This window comes from Rattus norvegicus, chromosome 19 (genome assembly GCF_036323735.1).
Source record: "Rattus norvegicus strain BN/NHsdMcwi chromosome 19, GRCr8, whole genome shotgun sequence".
NCBI lineage: Eukaryota > Metazoa > Chordata > Mammalia > Rodentia > Muridae > Rattus > Rattus norvegicus.
Genome location: NC_086037.1, coordinates 23,239,657 through 23,262,518, shown reverse-complemented (window position 1 = coordinate 23,262,518; position 22,862 = coordinate 23,239,657). Strand labels below are relative to the sequence as shown.

Below are 22,862 nucleotides of genomic sequence, written 5' to 3'. Positions count from 1 at the left end.
GGCTTCTGATACTCTCACATGCATATAGACATCTGTGAAAGCAAAACACTAACGACTGTAAGATTGTGTGTGTGTGTGTGTGTGTAGCCCCGGAAAGTTTTAGATTAAAAGTATGCAATATAAGTGTTAGTTAATCATTTTATTTATGAATAAATAAAATACCTAAATAAGTGACCGTCACATCTTTATCACTCATAAACAGTGGCATTCAGCATTCAAGAAGGATAACCCAACCTACCCGTCATGGCAACTGCAGAAGCTATACCTGAAGTAGTGGAAGGTGAGTAGCCATGTTACCTAATCAATGAAATTGTTTTGAAGAATCTTTTCCTCTGATGCAATGACTCACAGAACAAACCATGTGTAAAGCATGACTTTTGACTTCTACGAACAGAGAAGGCCTGACATGTTATTTACTAGTCACGTGCGGCTACCCACTGCTTGAAACATGGCTGGTATAGCCAAGAGTGCCCATGACTAACAGCTGTTCATGTTTATCTTTTTGGAACATGATCTTTTCTATGCATGAATCTTTTATTGAAATATTTTGGCTTTCACCTGTTAGATATATGTTATTTTAGCCAACGATTATTTCCTTTAAAATAAAACTTAGTAGGAGCTTAAATATGAAACAGAGTTTGAGCTACTCTGGCTGGGGTGCTGGGAGCTCAAGAAATTAATGAAGTACAGATTTAAAGCTGCTGCTTGAGTTTGGATTTGCCTCACTGGGTCATTTCTCTGGAGATGTTTCTGTTTTAAACCTTTCCTTCCATCACGCAATGTAAAGCTTTAACTCTTCAAGGTGAAGTTTAGTCATCAGGGGGCCAGTTAGTGGTGGTTTATGCTATTCTATATTTCAGTATACTTTGTACTAAATGCCATTGAGTTTGTTAATAGATTCTTTCTAGAAGAACCCAAGCTCTATAGTACATAGAAAACAGGTGCAACGGTGTCCCGTGTGGGCACATTTGGCACTGAAAGCAGCACAGAGCTTAGCAGGTACGCAATGAATACATGCAGAATTGAGTTCATTGTGCCTAAGGTTATTTAGCACAGTTTTATTTTTGACTTTTTGAGACAGTATCTTGTTATGTAGCCCAGGCTGGCCTCAAAATCTTTTTGTCTCAGCTTCCCAAATGCTGGGATTCTAGGCATCTGCCAACAGGCTCAGTTTGAGGGTGCCTTTTCCAAATCCTGCGAATTCAGTCAAACACAGACCAGTAAGGGCATTCACTCAGACTACACATGCAGGATGGACTCACCCACATGACCATAAATCTTTGATTATCTTTTTTGTAATTTTTTTTGTGAAGGCTTTCTGGGAAGTGAAGTCTAACTGGGAAGGAGTGAAACTTTCTGTGTTAGAAAATACAGGCTTACAAGGCTCTGGGACTTTTGGGTGCATAAAAGGCTTGTTCAAGGATCCCCCTTGGGGGGGGAATTAGAGGAAGGATTGAAAGAGTTGAAGGAGCTTGCAACCCCATAAAAACAACAATGCCAACCAACCAGAGCTTCCAGGGACTAAACCACTACCGAAAGACTATACATGGACTGACCCAGGGCTCCAACTGCATATGTGCCTTGTTGGGGCACCAGTGGAATGGGAAGCCCTTGGTCTTGCCAAGGTTGGACCCCCAGTGAAGAGGAATATGGGGGGCAGTCAGGGGGATGTATGGAAGGAATATCTGTAGGAGGGGAGGGGATGGGGGCTTATGGACAGGAAACCGGGAAGGGGAATAACATTTGAAATGTAAGTAAAGAAGTATATCTAATAAAAAATTAAAAAAAAAGAATGGATATTTCTCATTTCCATATAAGTCCTACTGATTTATTGAGGCATTTTATTTTATAATTGTTACTTTACCAACAAATTAAAAGCACTCAAAAACGTATAGAGTTATATGCTTTAGTCAACTGGGTAAGAGTTAATATTTTTATGCCCCAAATGTATTTTAATATTTTTATAAGATGATATTCAAAGAATCTTCAAAGACGATGGATATTTCAAGTTTGTTTGTTTTTTCCTTTAGTTTTTCAGGGACTTAATATTTAAGATCATTTAGCTCATTATCCTGACCACTATAAATTGAGTTTTCTTTTCAAATAATAGATATTACATACAAGTAGACGTTATTTCATTTCTTTCGAATCGAACTGTAAAGATTACTTAGAAAGTCCCCGTAATTGAGCCCCACAAAATCCACAACTGTCTCCAAAATTTAATCTCCTAGCTTCACCCCCTTGCTGTAGGGAAGTAAGTAATGATTTTAAGCAGTGCCTGGGAGGCTGAGGAAGGACAATGGCAAATGGCAAGCCAGCTTGTGACCTTGTCTCAGCCACAAAACAAATACTTTTATTTAAAGCAGTGTTTTTGTTTCCATTCTAGGCCCCTTATTAGAAACCACCCAGCGAGATTTTTTGCAAGAAGCAAAATCTCTTATCGCCCAGCATTACAAGAGAGTAAACGAGGTATTGCTTTGCCTTATTTAATGCGTCTATTCAGAAAAAATGAGTCAGGGACTTGAAGACCGTAATGATCATCACAAAAGCTTTCATGGACACTAATGACAGCTTCAAGTAGCTTTTATAAAAACCGATTCAGATGGCACACAGATCATTATTCAAATGATTTGATGATTACACACACACACACACACACACACACACACACATGTTTGCACATTTGATATATTTAAGGGTGTTAACCCTTTCTTGGATTTATCATTTTATGTAAGTATTCCCTTAAGTCTGTTTAGACAAAACTAGAATAGAAGCTTCACCATGAGACGCACCTCTCCGGTCTCCTCAGCCTGATATGTGAACCGGTGTCTTTTCCCGTGTCACTTTGCATTAAAGCTCTCTGTTGCAGTCTGTAGACCCTGGAGGACAGGCTGTCTTCTCGGAATGTCGTATCTCCAGCAACAAGCGTTGTGCCTGCTCAACAGACATTTGCTAGGCGTCAGGCAGTTGTGCGGTCTTAGGAAGGGTGGGAGGGTAAAAGGGAGCAAAGACGGGGGTCCCAGTTTGGGAAAAAGGCTTTGCAGAGCAGGTGGGAAATCTTAAGACGGGGCAGCCATTGGGACAAGTGGTAAAGGTAATACTTAGCACCAAGAGCTTAATGACATCTTGAGTTGGCAACAATTAGAAGTGACAACAACTTGGCTTTTTGTAACCAGCTCTGTCCATCTGTAGGACAGATATTGTATAGACAATTGCATTTCAGGGACCTGGAGCTGTGTCAGTCTTCCACTGACTATGCTGCTCAAAATTAAGAAACACGTGATTAAAAACAACTGAAAAATTATATCCTGTTATCAATACATACAATCATTTCATGACAGCATACCTCCATCCTGAGTGGTTTCCAGCTTCGCAGAGAAACATTTGGGAATTTTATAGGCAGTTAAGTGTTCTCAGAGGTGGTTAAAATGACTAAATTAAAAAAATTATTTAAAAATAGACTGTATTTCTTGAGATAATTTAATTATAATTAATTTCTCCCTTCCCATCCTTCCCTTGAAATCCTTCCATATACCCCTTCCTGCTCTCCTTCAAATTCATCCATTCTTTAAATGTTATTATATATTCATATATATATATATGTATATACACTTTTTTTAATTAACTTGAGTATTTCTTATTTACATTTCGAGTGTTATTCCCTTTCCCGGATTCCGGGCAAACATCCCCCTAATCCCTCCCCCTCCCCTTCTTTATGGGTGTTCCCCTCCCCTTCCTCCCCCATTGCTGCCCTCCCCCCAACAATCTAGTTTACTGGGGGTTCAGTCTTAGCAGGACCCAGGGCTTCCCCTTCCACTGGTGCTCTTACTAGGATATTCATTGCTACCTATGAGGTCAGAGTCCAGGGTCAGTCCATATATAGTCTTTAGGTAGTGGCTTAGTCCCTGGAAGCTCTGGTTGCTTGGCATTGTTGTTCATATGGGGTCTTGAGCCCCTTCAAGCTCTTCCAGTTCTTTCTCTGATTCCTTCAACGGGGGTCCTATTCTCAGTTCAGTGGTTTGCTGCTGGCATTCGCCTCTGTATTTGCTGTATTCTGGCTGTGTCTCTCAGGAGCGATCTACATCCAGCTCCTGTCGGCCTGCATTTCTTTGCTTCATCCATCTTGTCTAATTGGATGGCTGTATATGTATGGGCCACATGTGGGGCAGGCTCTGAATGGGTGTTCCTTCTGTGTCTGTTTTAATCTTTGCCTCTCTATTCCCTGCCAAGGGTATTCTTGTTCCCCTTTTAAAGAAGGAGTGAAGCATTCACATTTTGATCATCCGTCTTGAGTTTCATGTGTTCTAGGCATCTAGGGTAATTCAAGCATTTGGGCTAATAGCCACTTATCAATGAGTGCATACCATGTGTGTTTTTCTGTGATTGGGTTACCTCATTCAGGATGATATTTTCCAGTTCCAACCATTTGCCTACGAATTTCATAAAGTCATTGTTTTTGATAGCTGAGTAATATTCCATTGTGTAGATGTACCACATTCCTCTGTTGAAGGGCATCTGGGTTCTTTCCAGCTTCTGGCTATTATAAATAAGGCTGCTATGAACATAGTGGAGCATGTGTCTTTTTTATATGTTGGGGCATCTTTTGGGTATATGCCCAAGAGAGGTATAGCTGGATCCTCAGGTAGTTCAATGTCCAATTTTCTGAGGAACCTCCAGACTGATTTCCAGAATGGTTGTACCAGTCTGCAATCCCACCAACAATGGAGGAGTGTTCCTCTTTCTCCACATCCTTGCCAGCATCTGCTGTCACCTGAGTTTTTGATCTTAGCCATTCTCACTGGTGTGAGGTGAAATCTCAGGGCTGTTTTGATTTGCATTTCCCTTATGACTAAAGATGTTGAACATTTCTTTAGGTGTTTCTCAGCCATTCGGCATTCCTCAGCTGTGAATTCTTTGTTTAGCTCTGAACCCCATTTTTTAATAGGGTTATTTGTCTCCCTGCGGTCTAACTTCTTGGGTTCTTTGTATATTTTGGATATAAGGCCTCTATCTGTTGTAGGATTGGTAAAGATCTTTTCCCAATCTGTTGGTTGCCGTTTTGTCCTAACCACTGTGTCCTTTGCCTTACAGAAGCTTTGCAGTTTTATGAGATCCCATTTGTCGATTCTTGATCTTAGAGCATAAGCCATTGGTGTTTTGTTCAGGAAATTTTTTCCAGTGCCCATGTGTTCCAGATGCTTCCCTAGTTTTTCTTCTATTAGTTTGAGTGTATCTGGTTTGATGTGGAGGTCCTTGATCAAGTTGGACTTAAGCTTTGTACAGGGTGATAAGCATGGATCGATCTCTATTTCTTCTACATGTTGACCTCCAGTTGAACCAGCACCTTTTGCTGAAAATGCTATCTTTTTTCCATTTGATGGTTTTGGCTCCTTTGTCAAAAATCAAGTGCCCATAGGTGTGTGGGTTCATTTCTGGGTCTTCAATTCTGTTCCATTGGTCTACCTGTCTGTCTCTGTGCCAATACCATGCAGTTTTTATCACTATTGCTCTGTAACACTGCTTGAGTTCAGGGATAGTGATTCCCCCTGAAGTCCTCTTATTGTTGAGGATAGTTTTAGCTATCCTGGGTTTTTTGTTATTCCAGATGAATTTGCAAATTGTTCTGTCTAACTCTTTGAAGAATTGGATTGGTATTTTGATGGGGATTGCATTGAATCTGTAGATTGCTTTTGGTAGAATGGCCATTTTTACTATATTAATCCTGCCAATCCATGAGCATGGGAGATCTTTCCATCTTCTGAGGTCTGCTTCTATTTCTTTCTTCAGTGTCTTGAAGTTCTTATTGTACAGATCTTTTACTTGCTTGGTTAAAGTCACACCGAGGTACTTTATATTATTTGGGTCTATTATGAAGGGTGTCGTTTCCCTAATTTCTTTCTCGGCTTGTTTCTCTTTTGTGTAGAGGAAGGCTACTGATTTATTTGAGTTAATTTTATACCCAGCCACTTTGCTGAAGTTGTTTATCAGCTTTAGTAGTTCTCTGGTGGAACTTTTGGGGTCACTTAAATATACTATCATATTCATCTGCAAATAGTGATATTTTGACTTCTTCTTTTCCGATCTGTATCCCCTTGACCTCCTTTTGTTGTCTGATTGCTCTGGCTAGAACTTCAAGAACTATATTGAATAAGTAGGGAGAGAGTGGGCAGCCTTGTCTAGTCCCTGATTTTAGTGGGATTGCTTCAAGTTTCTCTCCATTTAGTTTAATGTTAGCAACTGGTTTGCTGTATATGGCTTTTACTATGTTTAGGTATGGGCCCTGAATTCCTATTCTTTCCAGGACTTCTATCATGAAGGAGTGTTGAATTTTGTCAAATGCTTTCTCAGCATCTAATGAAATGATCATGTGGTTCTGTTCTTTCAGTTTGTTTATATAATGGATCACGTTGATGGTTTTCCGTATATTAAACCATCCCTGCATGCCTGGGATGAAGCCTACTTGATCATGCTGGATGATTGTTTTGATGTGCTCTTGGATTCGGTTTGCCAGAATTTTATTGAGTATTTTTGCGTCGATATTCATAAGGGAAATTGGTCTGAAGTTCTCTTTCTTTGTTGTGTCTTTGTGTGGTTTATGTATAAGAGTAATTGTGGCTTCGTAGAAGGTATTCGGTAGTGATCCATCTGTTTCAATTTTGTGGAATAGTTTGGATAATATTGGTATGAGGTCTTCTATGAAGGTCTGATAGAATTCTGCACTAAACCCATCTAGACCTGGGCTCTTTTTGGTTGGGAGACCTTTAATGACTGCTTCTATTTCCTTAGGAGTTATGGGGTTGTTTAACTGGTTTATCTGTTCCTGATTTAACTTTGGTACCTGGTATCTGTCTAGGAAATTGTCCATTTCCTGCAGATTTTCAAGTTTTGTTGAATATAGGCTTTTATAGTAAGATCTGATGATTTTTTGAATTTCCTCTGAATCTGTAGTTATGTCTCCCTTTTCATTTCTGATTTTGTTAATTTGGACACACTATCCGTGTCCTCTCGTTAGTCTGGCTAAGGGTTTATCTATCTTGTTGATTTTCTCAAAGAAACAACTTTTGGTTCTGTTGATTCTTTCAATGGTCCTTTTTGTTTCTACTTGGTTGATTTCAGCTCTGAGTTTGATTATTTCCTGCCTTCTACTCCTCTTGGGTGTATTTGCTTCTTTTTGTTCTAGAGCTTTTAGGTGTGTTGTCAAGCTGCTGATATATGCTCTTTCCTGTTTCTTTCTGCAGGCACTCAGTGCTATGAGTTTTCCTCTTAGCACAGCTTTCATTGTGTCCCATAAGTTTGGGTATGTTGTGCCTTCGTTTTCATTAAATTCTAAAAAGTCTTTAATTTCTTTCTTTATTTCTTCCTTGACCAGGTTATCATTGAGTAGAGCATTGTTCAATTTCCACGTATAAGTGGGCATTATTCCCTTATTGTTATTGAAGACCAGCTTTAGGCCGTGGTGGTCTGATAGCACGCATGGGATTATTTCTATCTTTCTGTACCTGTTGAGGCCTGTTTTTTGACCAATTATATGGTCAATTTTGGAGAAAGTACCATGAGGAGCTGAGAAGAAGGTATATCCTTTTGTTTTAGGATAGAATGTTCTATAAATATCTGTTGGGTCCATTTGCCTCATGACTTCTCTTAGTCTGTCTACGTCCCTGTTTAATTTCTGTTTCCATGATCTGTCCATTGATGAAAGTGGGGTGTTGAAATCTCCTACTATTATTGTGTGAGGTGCAATGTGTGTTTTGAGCTTTAGTAAGGTTTCTTTTACGTATGTAGGTGCCCTTGTATTTGGGGCATAGATATTTAGGATTAAGAGTTCATCTTGGTGGATTTTTCCTTTGATGAATATGAAGTGTCCTTCCTTAACCTTTTTGATGACTTTTAGTTGAAAATTGATTTTATTTGATATTAGAATGGCTACTCCAGCTTGCTTCTTCTGACCATTTACTTGGAAAGTTGTTTTCCAGCCTTTCACTCTGAGGTAGTGTCTGTCTTTGTCTCTGAGGTGTGTTTCCTGTAGGGAGCAGAATGCAGGGTCCTTGTTGTGTATCCAGTTTGTTAATCTATGTCTTTTTATTGGGGAGTTGAGCCCATTGATGTTGAGAGATATTAAGGAATAGTGATTATTGCTTCCTGTTATATTCATATTTGGATGTGAGGTTATGTTTGTGTGCTTTTCTTCTCTTTGTTTTGTTGCCAAGACGATTAGTTTCTTGCTTCTTCTAGGGTATAGCTTGCCTCCTTATATTGGGCTTTACCATTTATTATCCTTTGTAGTGCTGGATTTGTAGAAAGATAATGTGTAAATTTGGTTTTGTCATGGAATATCTTGGTTTCTCCATCATGTTAATTGAGAGTTTTGCAGGATACAGTAACCTGGGCTGGCATTTGTGTTTTTTTAGGGTGTGTATGACATCTGTCCAGGATCTTCTGGCTTTCATAGTTTCTGGCGAAAAGTCTGGTGTGATTCTGATAGGTCTGCCTTTATTTGTTCCTTGACCTTTTTCCCTTACTGCTCTTAATATTCTTTCTTTATTTTGTGTGTTTGGTGTTTTGACTATTATGTGACGGGAGGTGTTTCTTTTCTGGTCCAATCTATTTGGAGTTCTGTAGGCTTCTTGTATGCCTATGGGTATCTCTTTTTTTAGGTTAGGGAAGTTTTCTTCTATGATTTTGTTGAAGATATTTACTGGTCCTTTGAGCTGGGAGTCTTCACTCTCTTCTATACCTATTATCCTTAGGTTTGATCTTCTCATTGAGTCCTGGATTTCCTGTATATTTTGGACCAGTAACTTTTTCTGCTTTACATTATCTTTGACAGTTGAGTCTATGATTTCTATGGAATCTTCTGCTCCTGAGATTTTCTCTTCCATCTCTTGTATTCTGTTGGTGAAGCTTGTATCTACAGCTCCTTGTCTCTTCTTTTGGTTTTCTATATCCAGGGTTGTTTCCATGTGTTCTTTCTTGATTGCTTCTATTTCCATTTTTAATTCCTTCAACTGTTTGATTGTGTTTTCCTGGAATTCTTTCAGGGATTTTCGTGACTCCTCTCTCTAGGCTTCTACTTGTTTATTTATGTTTTCCTGGAATTCTTTCAGGGATTTTTGCGATTCCTCTCTGTAGGCTTCTACTTGTTTATTAATGTTTTCCTGTGTTTCTCTAAGGGAGTTCTTCACGTCTTTCTTGAAGTCCTCTAGCATCATGATCAAATATGATTTTGAAACTAGATCTTGCTTTTCTGGTGTGTTTGGATATTCCGTGTTTGCTTTGGTGGGAGAATTGGGCTCCGATGATGCCATGTAGTCTTGGTTTCTGTTGCTTGCCTCTCGCCATCAGATTATCTCTCGTGTTACTTTGTTCTGCTATTTCTGACAGTGGCTAGACTGTCCTATAAGCCTGTGTGTCAGGAGTGCTGTAGACATGTTTTCCTGTTTTCTTTCAGCCAGTTATGGGGACAGAGTGTTCTGCTTTCGGGCGTGTAGTTTTTCCTCTCTACAGGTCTTCAGCTGTTCCTGTGGGCCTGTGTCTTGAGTTCACCAGGCAGGTGGCTTGCAGCAGAAAAGTTGGTCTTACCTGTGGTCCCGAGGCTCAAGTTTGCTCGTGGGGTGTTGCTTATGAGCTCTCCGCGGTGGCAGCAACCAGGAAGCGCATATACACTTTTATTTACATTTCTTTTTTTTTTTTTCCAGAGCTGGGGACCGAACAGGTCCTTGTGCTTGCTGGGCAAGTGCTCTACCACTGAGCTAAATCCCCAACCCCTTTCATATATATTTCTATATTTCTAAATGTTCAATTTGAATAATGCTGCCTGTATGTAAGTTTTGGGGGGTGTTTGTTTGCACACCTACATTTTAAAATATCTCTTTTGAGACACAAGCTGCTATTGGACAAATCACTTTCCTTTTGAAGTGGGATTTTGAAGTCCCATTCATGCTTGGGACTAGCTTTAGAGTGTGGGCTTAATTAATAACGGTCATGCATGTTGCAGTAAATATCTTCTCAGCGAGACGGTTTTCAAAATGCAGCCAGCTATGGTATGATTTTTTTTTTCATCTCGGTAAAGTTTACCTATAAACTTAACCATGCAACTACATTAAAAAAATAAATATTAAAATTTTAATTTTTTTGTTTTATTTATAGAATAAGGCTCATGGAACGTCTATAGATGTCTTTAAAAACAAACACCAAAAACCGAAAACTGGCCAATTCATACCTTTCGAGATTAAGAAAAGTGAAATCCTTAATGTCGTTGAAGAACATCGGTTGGTACTCAGAAGCATTAGCTCCCCCAAGGACACTGCTAAATGCTCAAATTTAACTGAGGCCTCACAGCAAACTTCCTTGAAGGAGCAGCATGTTCCGAATATAAAAAATAAGTACCAGCCTGTAGACCTTTTAAAAAAAGGTAAGCCTCACATGGCAGCAAGAAGATTGGAAAAGCAGCACATGGAACCCTTTGCTGTTTTTGAGAGCTTGAAATAAAATTTTCTGGTTCACATGGTACCTAGAACCTTGTTTTAGCTGTGAAGGCTGAGGAGGATGGTTTCTGGAGCTTCCAACGTTTGATCTGTCAGAAACTGTGACAAGAGCATCCTAACAGGGAAGGGGAACCTAGGAACCAGAACTGGCTCATGTGTTTTCCTTAAGTGACATTTTTTTCTTTTTCTAGTGCAGATAGTTCGAGAATATTTATTTACCAAATAGCTTAAGTTCTATTGATGGGGACCATTAGGGCAAGCAACCTCTTTTCAGGGATGTTTCCCCAGCTCCCTCAACAGTATTCCCAGGCTGTAGAGTTTTCCACAAGGCAAACATTAGTAAAAATGTATTCTTTATTAGAAGCGTAGTAAGGGGGAAACCTCGGTTCCATTTAAGCAAAGTCAATACTGTTTTCTTCATAGTAACAGCTTAAACAAATGACCTCAAAACACACTTGTAGTTGTTATAGTGGTCAAAGGCTTAGGTATTTCTAAAATATTTCCTAAGCCATTCATCTGTTTATAGTTTTTTTTTTCTCAGCAAAGACTTTTCTTTCTGTGTCAGACACTGTTCAGAACTGGGGAAACAAAAGGTTAAAAAAGACTTATAGATCAATGTTAGGTTCGAGAATATTCTTTTCCCACTGCATGGCAATTGCTGAATGAGAAGTAAAAGAAAGTATATGGGAACACCATGAAATAATAAACTAAAGGCCAAAATGAAAATTTATCAGCAAAGATCTCACTAGAAATAGGATTTTAAGACATTTCTTTATTGTTAAGAGCAGAGAGAAGCCCCATTGAGCAGTGGGAGAAAAATTCCTCAGTCCCCAGAAGGGCGAAAGATCATGATATCAGGAAACAAAGCTGGGAAGAGGGATAGGGCCAGACTTTTGGGAATCTAAGCAGCCTAGGGTTTGAATCTATGCTTTTAGCAGATGAGAGCAAAGAAATATAAATAACAATGTCTTAGTGTTGTATTGCTGACAAGAGACACCACGACTACAGTTCTTTTAAAGAAAAACATTTAATTGGGACTGGCTTCCGTTTCAGAGGTTTAGTCTATTTTCATCATGGTGGGAACCATGATGGCATGCGGGCAGACATGGTTGAGAGGTAGTTGTGAGTTCTATATCTGAATCCACAGGCAGGTTTAAGCTTCTAAGACACCAAAGCCATACCCTACTGACAAACCTTCTCCAATAAAGCCACACCTCCTATTGTCACTTCCTATGTGCCTATAGGCATCCTTCATCCCTGCATCCCTGGGATGAAGCCTACTTGATCATGATGGGGGATTGATTTGATGTGTTCTTGGATTCAGTTTGCAAGAATCTTATTATTTTGGCATCTATATTCATAAGAGAAATTTGCCTGAAGTTCTCTTTCTTTGTTGGGTCTTTGTGTGGTTTACGTATAAGACTAATTGTGACTTTGTAGAAGGAATTTGGTAGTGTTCCTTCAGTTTCTATTTTGTGGAATAGTTTGGATAGTATTGGTATTAGGTCTTCTACGAAGGTCTGATAGAATTCAGCACTAAACCCATCTATGTGGTCCTTGGTTTTCTTTGATTTGGAGACTTTTAACTTCTATTTCTTTAGGAGTTATTGGACTGTTTAGATGGTTTATCTGATCCTGATTTAACTTTGGTACCTGGTATCTGTCTAGAAAATTGTCCATTTCATTCATATTTTGCAGTTTTGTTGAGTATAGGCTTCTGCAGTAGGATCTGATGTCTTTGAATTTCCTTGGTTTCTGTTGTTATGCCTCCCTTTTCATTTCTTATTTTGCTAATTTGGATACTGTCTCTGTGCCCTCTGGTTAGGCTTGCTCAGGGTTTATCTATCTTGTTGATTTTCTCAAAGAACCAGCTCTTGGTTTCTTGATTCATTGTATAGTTCTTTCTGTTTCTACTTGGTTGATTTCAGCCCTGAGTTTGATTATTTCCTGTCTTCTACTCCTCTTGGGTGTATTTGCTTCTTTTTGTTCTAGAGCTTTCAGATGTGCTGTCAAGCTGCTAGTGTATGCTCTCTCTAGTTTCTTTTTGGAGGCACCCAGAGCTATGAGTTTTCCTCTTAGTACTGCTTTCATTGTGCTCTATAAGTTTCAATATGCTGGGCCTTCATTATCATTAAATTCTAAAAAGTCTTTAACTTCCTTCTTTATTTCTTCCTTGATCAAGTTATCATTGAGTAGAGCATTGTTAAGCTTTCATGTATATGTGGGTTTTCGGTCATTTTTTGTTGTTCTTGAAGACCAGCCTTAGTCCACGGTAGTAGGACAGGATGCCTGGGATTATTTCTATCATCTTGTATCTGTTGAGGCCTGTTTTATGACCTTTATGACCAAGGGTGCCCTTGCATTTAGAGCATAGATATTCAGAATTGAGAGTTCATCTTGGTGGATTTTTTCTTTGATGAGTATAAAGTATCCTGCCTTATCTTTTTTGATAACTTTTGGTTGAAAGTTGATTTCATTTGATATTAGAATGGCTTCTCCAGCTTGTTTCTTGTGACCATTTGCTTGGAAACTTTTTTCTAGCCTTTTACTTTGAGGAAGTGTCTGTCTTTTCACTGAGGTGTGTTTCCTATATACAGCAAAATGCTAGGTTCTGTTTACATATCCAGTCTCTTAGTCTATGCCTTTTTATTGAGGAATTGAGTACATTTGTATTGGTAGATATTAGGAACTAATGATTATTGTTTCCTATTATTTTTGTTTTTAGAGGTGGAATTATGTTTGTGTGGCTATCTTCTTTTGGGTTAGTTGAAAGATTACTTTCTTGCTTTATCTAGGGTTTAGCTTCCTGCCTTGTGTTGGAGTTCTCCATTTAGTATCTTTTATGGGGCTGGATTTGTGAAAATATATTGTGTAAATTTGGTTTTGTAATGGAATATCTTGGTTTCTCCATCTATGGTAATGGAGAGTTTTACTGAATATAGTAGCCTGGGCTGGCATTTGTGTTCTCTTAGGGTCTGTATGACAACTGTGCAGGATCGTCTAGCTTTCATAGTCTCTGTTGCGAAGTCTCGTGTAATTCTGGTAGGTCTGCCTTTATATGTTACTAGACCTTTTTGTCTTACTGCTTTAATATTCTTTCTTTGTTTAGTACATTTGGTGTTTTGACTATTATGTGCTGGGAGGAATTTTTTTCTGCTTCAGTCTACTTGGAGTTCTGTAGGCTTCTTGTATGCTTTTGGGCTTCTCTTTAGGTTAGGGAAATTTTCTTCTATAACTTTGTTGAAGATATTTACCGACCTTTATGTTGGGAATCTTTGCTATCTTCTATACCTATTATCCTTAGGTTTGATCTCATTGTGTCCTTGATATCTCAGATGTTTTGGGTTAGGATCTTTTTGCATTTTGCATTTTCTTTGATGGTTGTGTCAATGTTTTCTAAGGAATCTTCTGCCCCTGAGATCCTCTCTTCTATCTCTTGTGTTCTGTTGGTGATGCTTGCATATATGACTCCTGATCTCTTTCCTAGGTTTTCTGTCTCCAGGGTTGACTTCCTTTGTGGTTTCTTTATTGTTTCTATTTCTATTTTTAGATCCTGGATGGTTTTGTTCAATTCCTTCACCTGTTTGGTTGTGTTTTCATGTAATTCTTTAAGGGATTTTTATGCTTCCTCTTTAAGGGGTTCTAATTGTTTACTTGTGTTGTCCTGTATTTCTTTAAGGTTTTTACTTATATCCTTCTTAAAAGTCATCTAACATCATTATGAGATGTGAGTTTAAATGGGAATCTTGCTTTTATGGTGTGTTGGGATATCCTTGCCCTGCTGTGGTAAGAAAACTGGGTTCTGAAGATGCCAAGTTGCCTTGGTTTCTGTTGCTCATGTTCTTACACTTGGTTCTTGCCATTTGTTTATCTCTGGTGTTAGCTGGTCTTGCTGTCTTTGACAGTCACTTGACCCTCCTGTAAGTCTGTTTGTCAGCTCTCCTGGGAGACCAACTCTTTCCCAGCAGGATCAGGACACAGAGGCCCGTGGCTCAGTATCACCTCTGGGTGCAGACAGAAACTGGAATGATCCTGTCCCAGATTGCTCCTTGGCTCCTGTGTCCTGAGGGCTCCAGGTGGGTCCCTAGGAGCAGAAGTTGTAGTCCTACCTGTGCTCTTGGTGTGCTAGCACTCCTTCCCTTCTTCCTTCCCTTTCCTCACTCCAAGCCTTCCTTCCCATGCAAACCCTTCTTTATTATCTTTTAAATTCATGACCCCCTTTTAAAATTGTTAAATGTGTGTGGGTATGTGTATGTGTTCGCACACACACACATGTGTGCATGTCCATGTCAGTGTCTGTGTCTGTGTGTATTGCAAAATATACATAAATACAACCTGCTTCATCTGTGCAATGTTGCTTGTATGTGTATTTTCAGGCTGACCATTTGATAATGGATAGCCAATTGGTGTACTCTTCCCTAGGGAAGAATATTTCTACCACATTCAGCATTCTTTGGTTGCCTGTAATTCTTCCTCTAGGGTTGAGACTTCATGAGCTTCCTCCTTCCGTGTTAGCATGTTTACTGGTGTCCTTCATGCTCAAACAGTCATGTTGGTGAGACTTTAAAAGTGTAGCTTCTGACATTACATGGAAACACAGGCTCACAGCAAATTCTCTGTTCCTCTGGCTCTTACAATGTTTTTGTCCCTTCTGCAGTGATCACTAAACATTAGGTGCAGGAATTTTTTTGTAGATAAGTTGAGACTGGGCTCTACAACTCCCATTTGTAGAGTTGTAGTTTTCTGTAATGGCCTCCTTGTGTTGTAAAGAGACGTTTCCTTAATGAGGTGTGAGAACTACACTTATCTGTATGTATAAGGTCAAGTATGCAGAATGTAGTTAGGGATCGTGCTGATTAGAATTATTAGTCCAGTGCTAGTTGTAGGTTCCCCAAGGTCCATGACTTCACTAACCCTGAGTAGTTGGTTAGGTTTTCCAATACCAGGCACAACTTCTCTCTTCTTGGCAGGTCTTAAGTCTAATTAGAGAGATGTTGGTTACCGTCAAGGTCTGTGTGTCACTATTGCACCCTTAGAGTTAGTATACCATGCTGGTCATTGTTGTGGTTCATAGGCATCATAGTTGAGTAGGGCTATGAGTTGCTTACATGGTGTCTTTTCGTATCATGAAGGAGACTTTCCGGTCACATCTAGATTAGGTTAGGCCCCCTGGGCCCTGTTTGGGTATGTAGTTTTTAATGGAGAAAACTCAAGAGTTAGGATTTGGATATAGTAGGTACAAGGAGTCTTTTAAACATCAAAGACATGACATCAAGTAGTCTTTTCCTTAAGAGCATTCACTCTGTTATAGCACCACAAAATGGGCTATGACATTACTCAAAAGATACTTTATTTATAACGACATTCAAATTTGATTTTGTGGGCTAAATATCTAAATTTAGTGTTTATTTCTCAAGTAGCACAAATATAGAGTTTATTACCATCATAGACCTTGAGAAGGTCATGAAGGGAAAAAGTGTAGTTGGGAGAAAATCCAAGATCTGAGCTCCAGAGACTTGTAGCATTGTGAGAAGAAAACAAGGAGTGGGAACTGAGGAGCTGAGGGGATTGACAGGACATGCAGTGACCTCATGTTCATGTTTCTACCAGGGAGGAACAATGCCTTAGACATTACCAAGTGTCCTAGGTGAGGCAGGTCTTGGGCATTGATGAATGCAGATTGGCAAGTGAGGGGTGGTGTTACATCTATATTTAAAAATAAATGTCAGAATGAATTCTTCACTTGAAGCTGGGATTGGATCACAAGTAGTAGAGTTTAGAGTAACTGGGAGAGGGGTCACTCTGGCAGACTTTTTTGGTAGAGTGTGGCAATGAATTGACTATGTTAATTTTTGTTTTCAGAGGAAAGGAAAATGATTGGTTAGTTTCTATAAAGAGAACGACTTTCTACAGCCCCAGAGTGTGAGGGGTGAACACATGGAATAAACAAGAGATTCTGGAAGGCTGTGTCCTTAAGATAGATGGTAGAAAGACCAGGCAAGGGACATCAAGGAGAATATAGTGAAATACCAACTTATCTGAGGGAAAGTCTTGAGATATTTGGTGTATAATAGTTTATGTCATGGTTTGAGGAAGGATGATAGATATGGATCTGTGGAGATTGGGATGAAACATTAAGAGTGACAAAATTGTGAGGATCTAGTAGAAAAGATGAGTAACTCTTTATAGCCATAGTCTCTTTGGGGAATATAGTTCCCTTTGGCAGTTAATTTGTACACAAGAGGTTAGGAATGTGGTACGTGATGAGGGAATGAAGTGTCTGTGAGAGTTCAATCACAGGGATCCTCCGGGGAAACCTCTATAGACTCTGTGATGTCAGAGCCATTTGACTAAGAGCCTTTGTATGTTCCCTACCAGGTAGCAATGATCAGAGAGAGAACTGATGTGTGACTTGAAATTGTGAGTCATTTGTTAAAGGTCTTATCTCAACACACATTAGGTTGTACCTTGGATGCATTTATTGAACAAATTTGATATTCACTTTGGGCTGACTTGGAAATGTGATCTAAGGTATCAGTGGCATTAATTTTAGAATTCAATTAGAGTTTGTGAGATAAGAAAGAGAAAATCTGCTATAGTACTTGTAGTCTACTCAGGCTGACAATTTTCTTCTGAAAATGGTGTATCTATCTGTCTATGTGAGAACATGCTAAACATTACCTTGAATTTGATCCAAAGATATCAACTTTTAAAAATGCCATGACAATTATCAGATCAAATAGCTTTAGCAAATATGTTCTTTATGTGTGACAGTTTCCTTAATAGAGTAAAATAAGGAAAAAATATGAACTCAATTTCTCTCGAAGTTTATAGATTCTACAGTACTGATTAACCAATTCCAATCGTCATTCTTCCAAGAACTTATGACTCTGGATTATTATAAATTAGAATTTTGAATGATGTATTATCAAATTAATGAATTTCAGAAATTAGAGATCACACGAGGAGTCACATGAAGAAGTTGGTTTTTGTAGTACATATTAAACACCACTCCATAGTCATCATAAAGCATATAATGTAAATGTCTTTATGCTTTTCTTTGGGGATAAAGGCATGTAGTTTTACTTTTGGATTAGTTACAATTTTAAATGAACTTTGCGAGATTTAATATTTATATATGACAAATATATTTAGGATTGATACTAGGTTTTTAACTAGTCTGAAAGGAAGTGTGTGTGTGTGTGTGTAGAGAAAGAAAGATAGAGAGACAGAGAGAGAGGCAGAGACAGAAAGAGAGAGGGAGAAGAGACAGAAAGGGAGAGGGAGGAGAGAGAGAGAGAGAGAGAGAGAGAGAGAGAGAGAGAGAGAGAGAGAGAAATTTAATTTTGAGATTGTATGTGTGGGTAGTTGTAAATGTGTAGAGATGTGTCAGAATGTATGTTTCTTTGGTTATCAAATCACACATCGTTTCCTTTACATATATGATGAAGGCATATGCACTTTGATAATGATTTTCCTAAGGCATTATTAGGTGATGCATATGTAGGAAAGAATAGAGAAATCTCTAAGGATAGATGTCTGTTTTGTGCTTATTTCTGTGGCCACAGTTACAACTTATAAACAGTGTTTTGATCAATGATGTTTATAAAATATTCTAGTCTATATTTTAATGACTTTTAGAACACATGTAATTGTAGCAAACGTGTTAAAACTTTCTTTTAAAACTTATTTCTACAAAATTATTTGGAAGGATTTAAGTCTGGGATTCTTGATAATTTATTAGAAAAGGAGAAACTAAAATATATTTTTAAAAATGTTTCCATGAAGTAGGAAAATATATTGACTTTAGTATCATGAAGTAACTTGATCTTTGAAGCTTTCACATTTGAAACTATTTCCTTGTGCACAGAGGCTGACTTTCTAGGGGAGGGCTACCCTCAGAAGATGGTCACACAGAGAACTGTGTCTCTGGCTTTTCTTCTAGGTTTGGTTTGTTGTTTATTTTCAGTCCTTGTTACAGAACTTACTGTCCCCCCTTACTTTGTGTTACTGAGAAGACAGGATCACCGACCTCCCTGACACATGTCTGGGTCATCAGCCTGTATCTCTGTACTCCTTTCACACTGTATCTTGAAACAGATGCATGCAGAGCGAGAACTCTGAATAAATAGGGGGTGCACTGCTTTTGCTGTAATAGGGGTTCGCATGTGAAAAACTTTTGATATAGTTATAAGATCTTAAACATGAACTTATCGTAAGAATTTAGAAGTAATAAAAAGGATTTTCAAAACCATCTTCCTTCTAGTATTTCTAGTATTACCAGACCAGAAAAATTCCATAATGGTCTGACTTTCAAATTGTCTGATTACTCTTGCTTCATGTTTTTTATATGTGGGGAAGAATTAAGAGCATGTCAAGTGTTTTATGGGGGGTGAAGGTCACACCCCATGTTTTATACATGAGTAACTTACACCAGCTCTTCTGAGGAAGTAAAATCATAGCTTCTTAGCTATGGTTTCTTATTTGTAGTGACAACCATCTTTAGTAAACGTATATATTGCTTTGGATTTCCAAGAATCCTTTAGTTCTGTTGACAACATAGTAAACATGCCTGCAATTTGCATCCAGGCATATAAAATCCACATGTGAAATTCATGTATAAACAGTGACTCACTCTTTCATGGCCAGAGTGATGTATTGAATGATAAAGCTCCAACAGGCAAGGGGAAAATGAGTCTGGAGGTAGCAGAGGATATGACCTGGGAATTTAGGACAGAAAATACAGAGTAATGGAGAAAAGCCAAATCCTAACAAAATTGGTTAGGCCTCTGGACCTAGTATTGTTGCAAGTAAACCTTACCCGGACTCATGAAAACCAGGGACTGTTCCTTTCTTGAGAAGGTAGTCAACACATGTTCACAATTTAGAAGCATTTTCTTTGTGTTTACACTAATTTAGTTTTGTGTTGATCGTCACTATAATTCTGATGGAAACAGACTTTTCATCCAGTCGTCACAGGAAAAAAAATATCCCCTCAGTTGTCTTAAGTAGGTTGAATAATGGTAACTGGATGATACAGACTAGTGCCTGTAAAGTTATTTTATTAAGAAAAACAAGAGCAACAGCAATGAAAACAATGAAGGGTCTTTTTAGTTAAAGTTAACTTGAGAAACATGGGTTGGGGAGAGCAGTGAAAGCTGAGGTAGAAACACTGTCACAGGGAGAGTAGGAGATTGCCGATACAAAGAGGAGCCTTGGACCCTGGTGGCAAGTGTGGTGTGGGCAGAAGGTTGCTGGCAGCTCTCGGAACTTGGAAGAGAGGAGGATCATTTATCTATCTATATCTATATATCTATATACCCATACCTATACCTAGATCTATAACTATATTTATATATTAATAGGCTTTATGATATATGGACCATATGCCTCTGTACCTTTTAATATATCTAAGCTGAGAAATAAAAAGTGTTGGTGGATAACCAACTTATTACTTTTGTCTTGAGCCTATTAAATGAAGAGATTTTTGCTTCTGTTAATTAATGACTTGCTAATTGATTTTTAAAACACCAGAGCCTCCTATGTAAACCAAGCTTTATGATAATGAAGATAATAATGGTGATATGCACGGAAGTCCTTTGTATGTATGGGCATAAGCTATGTTGGTGTAGGCATTTTTTCCTGCTTTTGATAGACGCTGTTCAAGTCCGGTTTACTTTCTAGCTCTAAATTTTAGTGATTACAAAAGGTCAGAGTAGCATAGAGTAATGAAAAGTCAATCAAATGTGTTTCATGGGTAACTTTGTGCTATTGATTTTGGAATAATATAGCATCTCCTATTTTAAAAAGGTCTGTAAGTTTAAGTTGTAATTCAATCAAAAAGTACATTTGTTTTGGAAACTATAGTAATGCACAATCAAATCTTTTTTTTTTTTTTTTTTGTTAATTCTAGAAAAAGTGAAACTGGGTAAAATAATGGACGATATTGAATCCGTGAGTAAGAGAATGGAGAAAGAGAAGGAGATGAATCTCAGGAAGTACAGGTACTGTGGATTATCTAATTTAGAGAATAGAGAGAGAGAGAGAGAGAGAGAGAGAGAGAGAGAGAGAGAGAGAGGGAGGGAGGAAGGGGGCAGAGGGAGAGGGACTGAGGAAGGAAGAGGGATGGAGGAAAGGAAGGAGGGAGGGAGGGATAGAGACAGAAACAGAAAAAGGAGAGAAAGAGACAGAGAGGGGGGAGAGAGACAGAGAGAGGGAGAGAGAGAGACAGAAATTTTCTTCTTTTCTGGCCGTATTCTCTGACCAATGGCAGTGGTTTCTCAAACCCATCAACACCCCATGCATGAGGCTAATTTATCTTTCTGCTCCAGTCCCAAGGCATGTCAATTATCAAGATTTTAGTTTTCAGTTCAATTAACTTTTGAACCAGAGGATGTCTGAGTAGCTAAGCAAACCATCTGGGTTTTACAGTGCAGAAGCCTGAATCCAATTTGTGTCTTTCTTGAGAAAAATGCCATGTTTTTATGATAATATTATATAAGTTTGGAATTTTAATAACCCCTTTGCAGCAATTATGGAGCAGAATAACTTATGATTTTTTCCCTTTAAAATCTAATAGTTAAAGGTTAGTTTTTCCGTCACAGATGATGAGGGTGATTCCACAGGATGTGGTTGAGATGCAAGGATTTGCAATCTTGCTTCTGCTCTCCAGAGTGCCTGGAGATGGGTCAGCTTCTCTTCAGGGTTATCTTATGGAGTCATATCATCTTCCAGATACCTTTACAGGGGTGTGTGTGTGTTTTACCCCAGGGCTTCAGATAAAACCTCCGACTGCCCATAAGCACATATATTTGACAACTTGTACACTGTAGATGTTTCTCTGTTAAAATGCTCTCTCAATGGCTTATTTTACAGCAATTCATTAACACAACATGTTAAGAGAATTCCACACACGTTAAGAAAATTGACACAATATATAAAGAATGTCTTGTCTTCCAAATTCTGTGTCACAAACTGTGCCTCACGCCAGAAGACCCTTGACCGGTGCACTCGATCTCTTTGATCAAATCTGTTACAAGTCTCAGGTTTGAACAGATGGAAAACAGGCACAGCTTCAGGGCAAGGAGTTTGGTTTCACTTATCATTGGGGGAAGATATACATTATAAGAAAAAGAAGTTATTATATTGAAAGATTAATTTAAAAAAATTTCTCCTTTCTATCTTTACCCAATTTAACTCAAGATTCAGGTAAGATTAACTAAATCATGGCTGTTGGAAGACTACTTAATAAAGCAATTAATGTATAAGGCCTCTGGGTTCCCGTAGGGGAGGGCCCAGGAGCGGCAGGACCCCTGCGCCTGAGACACAGCCGGAACCTGAAGGAAACAGACCGGATAAACAGTTCTCTGCACCCAAGTCCCGTGGGAGGGAGAGCTGGACCTTCGGAGAGGCAGACACGCCTGGGAGACCAGAGGAGACTGCACTCTGCGCACATCCAGACGCCAGAGGAGAACACCAAACGCCATCTGGAACCCTGGTGCACGGAGGCTCCCGGAAAGGGCGGCGCAGATCTTCCCGGTTGCTGCAGCTGCGGAGAACTTGGGCAGTACCCCACGAGCAAACTTGAGCCTTGGAACCACAGGTGGGACCAACTTTTCCCTTGCGAGAAACCTGCCTGGTGAACTCAAGACACAGGCCCACAGGAACAGCTGAAGACCTGGAGAGAGGAAAAACTACACGCCCGAAAGCAGAACACTCTGTCCCCATAACTGGCTGAAAGAAAACAGGAAAACAGGTCTACAGCACTCCTGACACACAGGCTTATAGGACAGTCTAGCCACTGTCAGAAATAGCAGAACAAAGTAACACTAGAGATAATCTGATGGCGAGAGGCAAGCACAGGAACCCAAGCAACAGAAACCAAGACTACATGGCATCATCGGAGCCCAATTCTCCCACCAAAATAAACATGGAATATCCAAACACACCAGAAAAGCAAGATCTAGTTTCAAAATCGTATTTGATCATGATGCTGGAGGACTTCAAGAAAGACGTGGAGAACTCCCTTAGAGAACAAGTAGAAGCCTACAGAGAGGAATCGCAAAAATGCCTGAAAGAATTCCAGGAAAACATAAATAAACAAGTAGAAGCCCATAGAGAGGAGACACAAAAATCCCTGAAAGAATTCCAGGAAAACACAATCAAACAGTTGAAGGAATTAAAAATGGAAATAGAAGCAATCAAGAAAGAACACATGGAAACAACCCTGGACATAGAAAATCAAAAGAAGAGACAAGGAGCTATAGATACAAGCTTCACCAACAGAATACAAGAGATGGAAGAGAGAATCTCGGGAGCAGAAGATTCCATAGAAATCATTGACTCAACTGTCAAAGATAATGTAAAGCAGAAAAAGCT

At 39.0% G+C, this 22,862-nt stretch overlaps 1 protein-coding gene across 10 annotated transcripts in view; it reads left to right on the top strand.

Annotated features, from left to right (window-relative positions):
• The window catches only part of Iqcm (IQ motif containing M), a 230,308-nt gene that overhangs the window by 44,617 nt on the left and 162,829 nt on the right, over positions 1-22,862 (top strand). For 5 of the 10 annotated variants that reach the window (XM_063278180.1, XM_063278181.1, XM_063278179.1 and 2 more), the window contains 4 exons: positions 203-280; positions 2,387-2,469; positions 10,147-10,411; positions 20,398-20,488. In XM_063278180.1, coding sequence (XP_063134250.1) covers positions 244-280; positions 2,387-2,469; positions 10,147-10,411; positions 20,398-20,488 — 476 coding nt within the window. In that variant the 5' untranslated portion in view covers positions 203-243. Of the gene's footprint in view, positions 1-200; positions 281-2,386; positions 2,470-10,146; positions 10,412-20,397; positions 20,489-22,862 lie in introns of those variants that run through there. The other 5 variants (XM_063278184.1, XM_063278183.1, XM_063278185.1 and 2 more) reach the window with 3 other exon arrangements.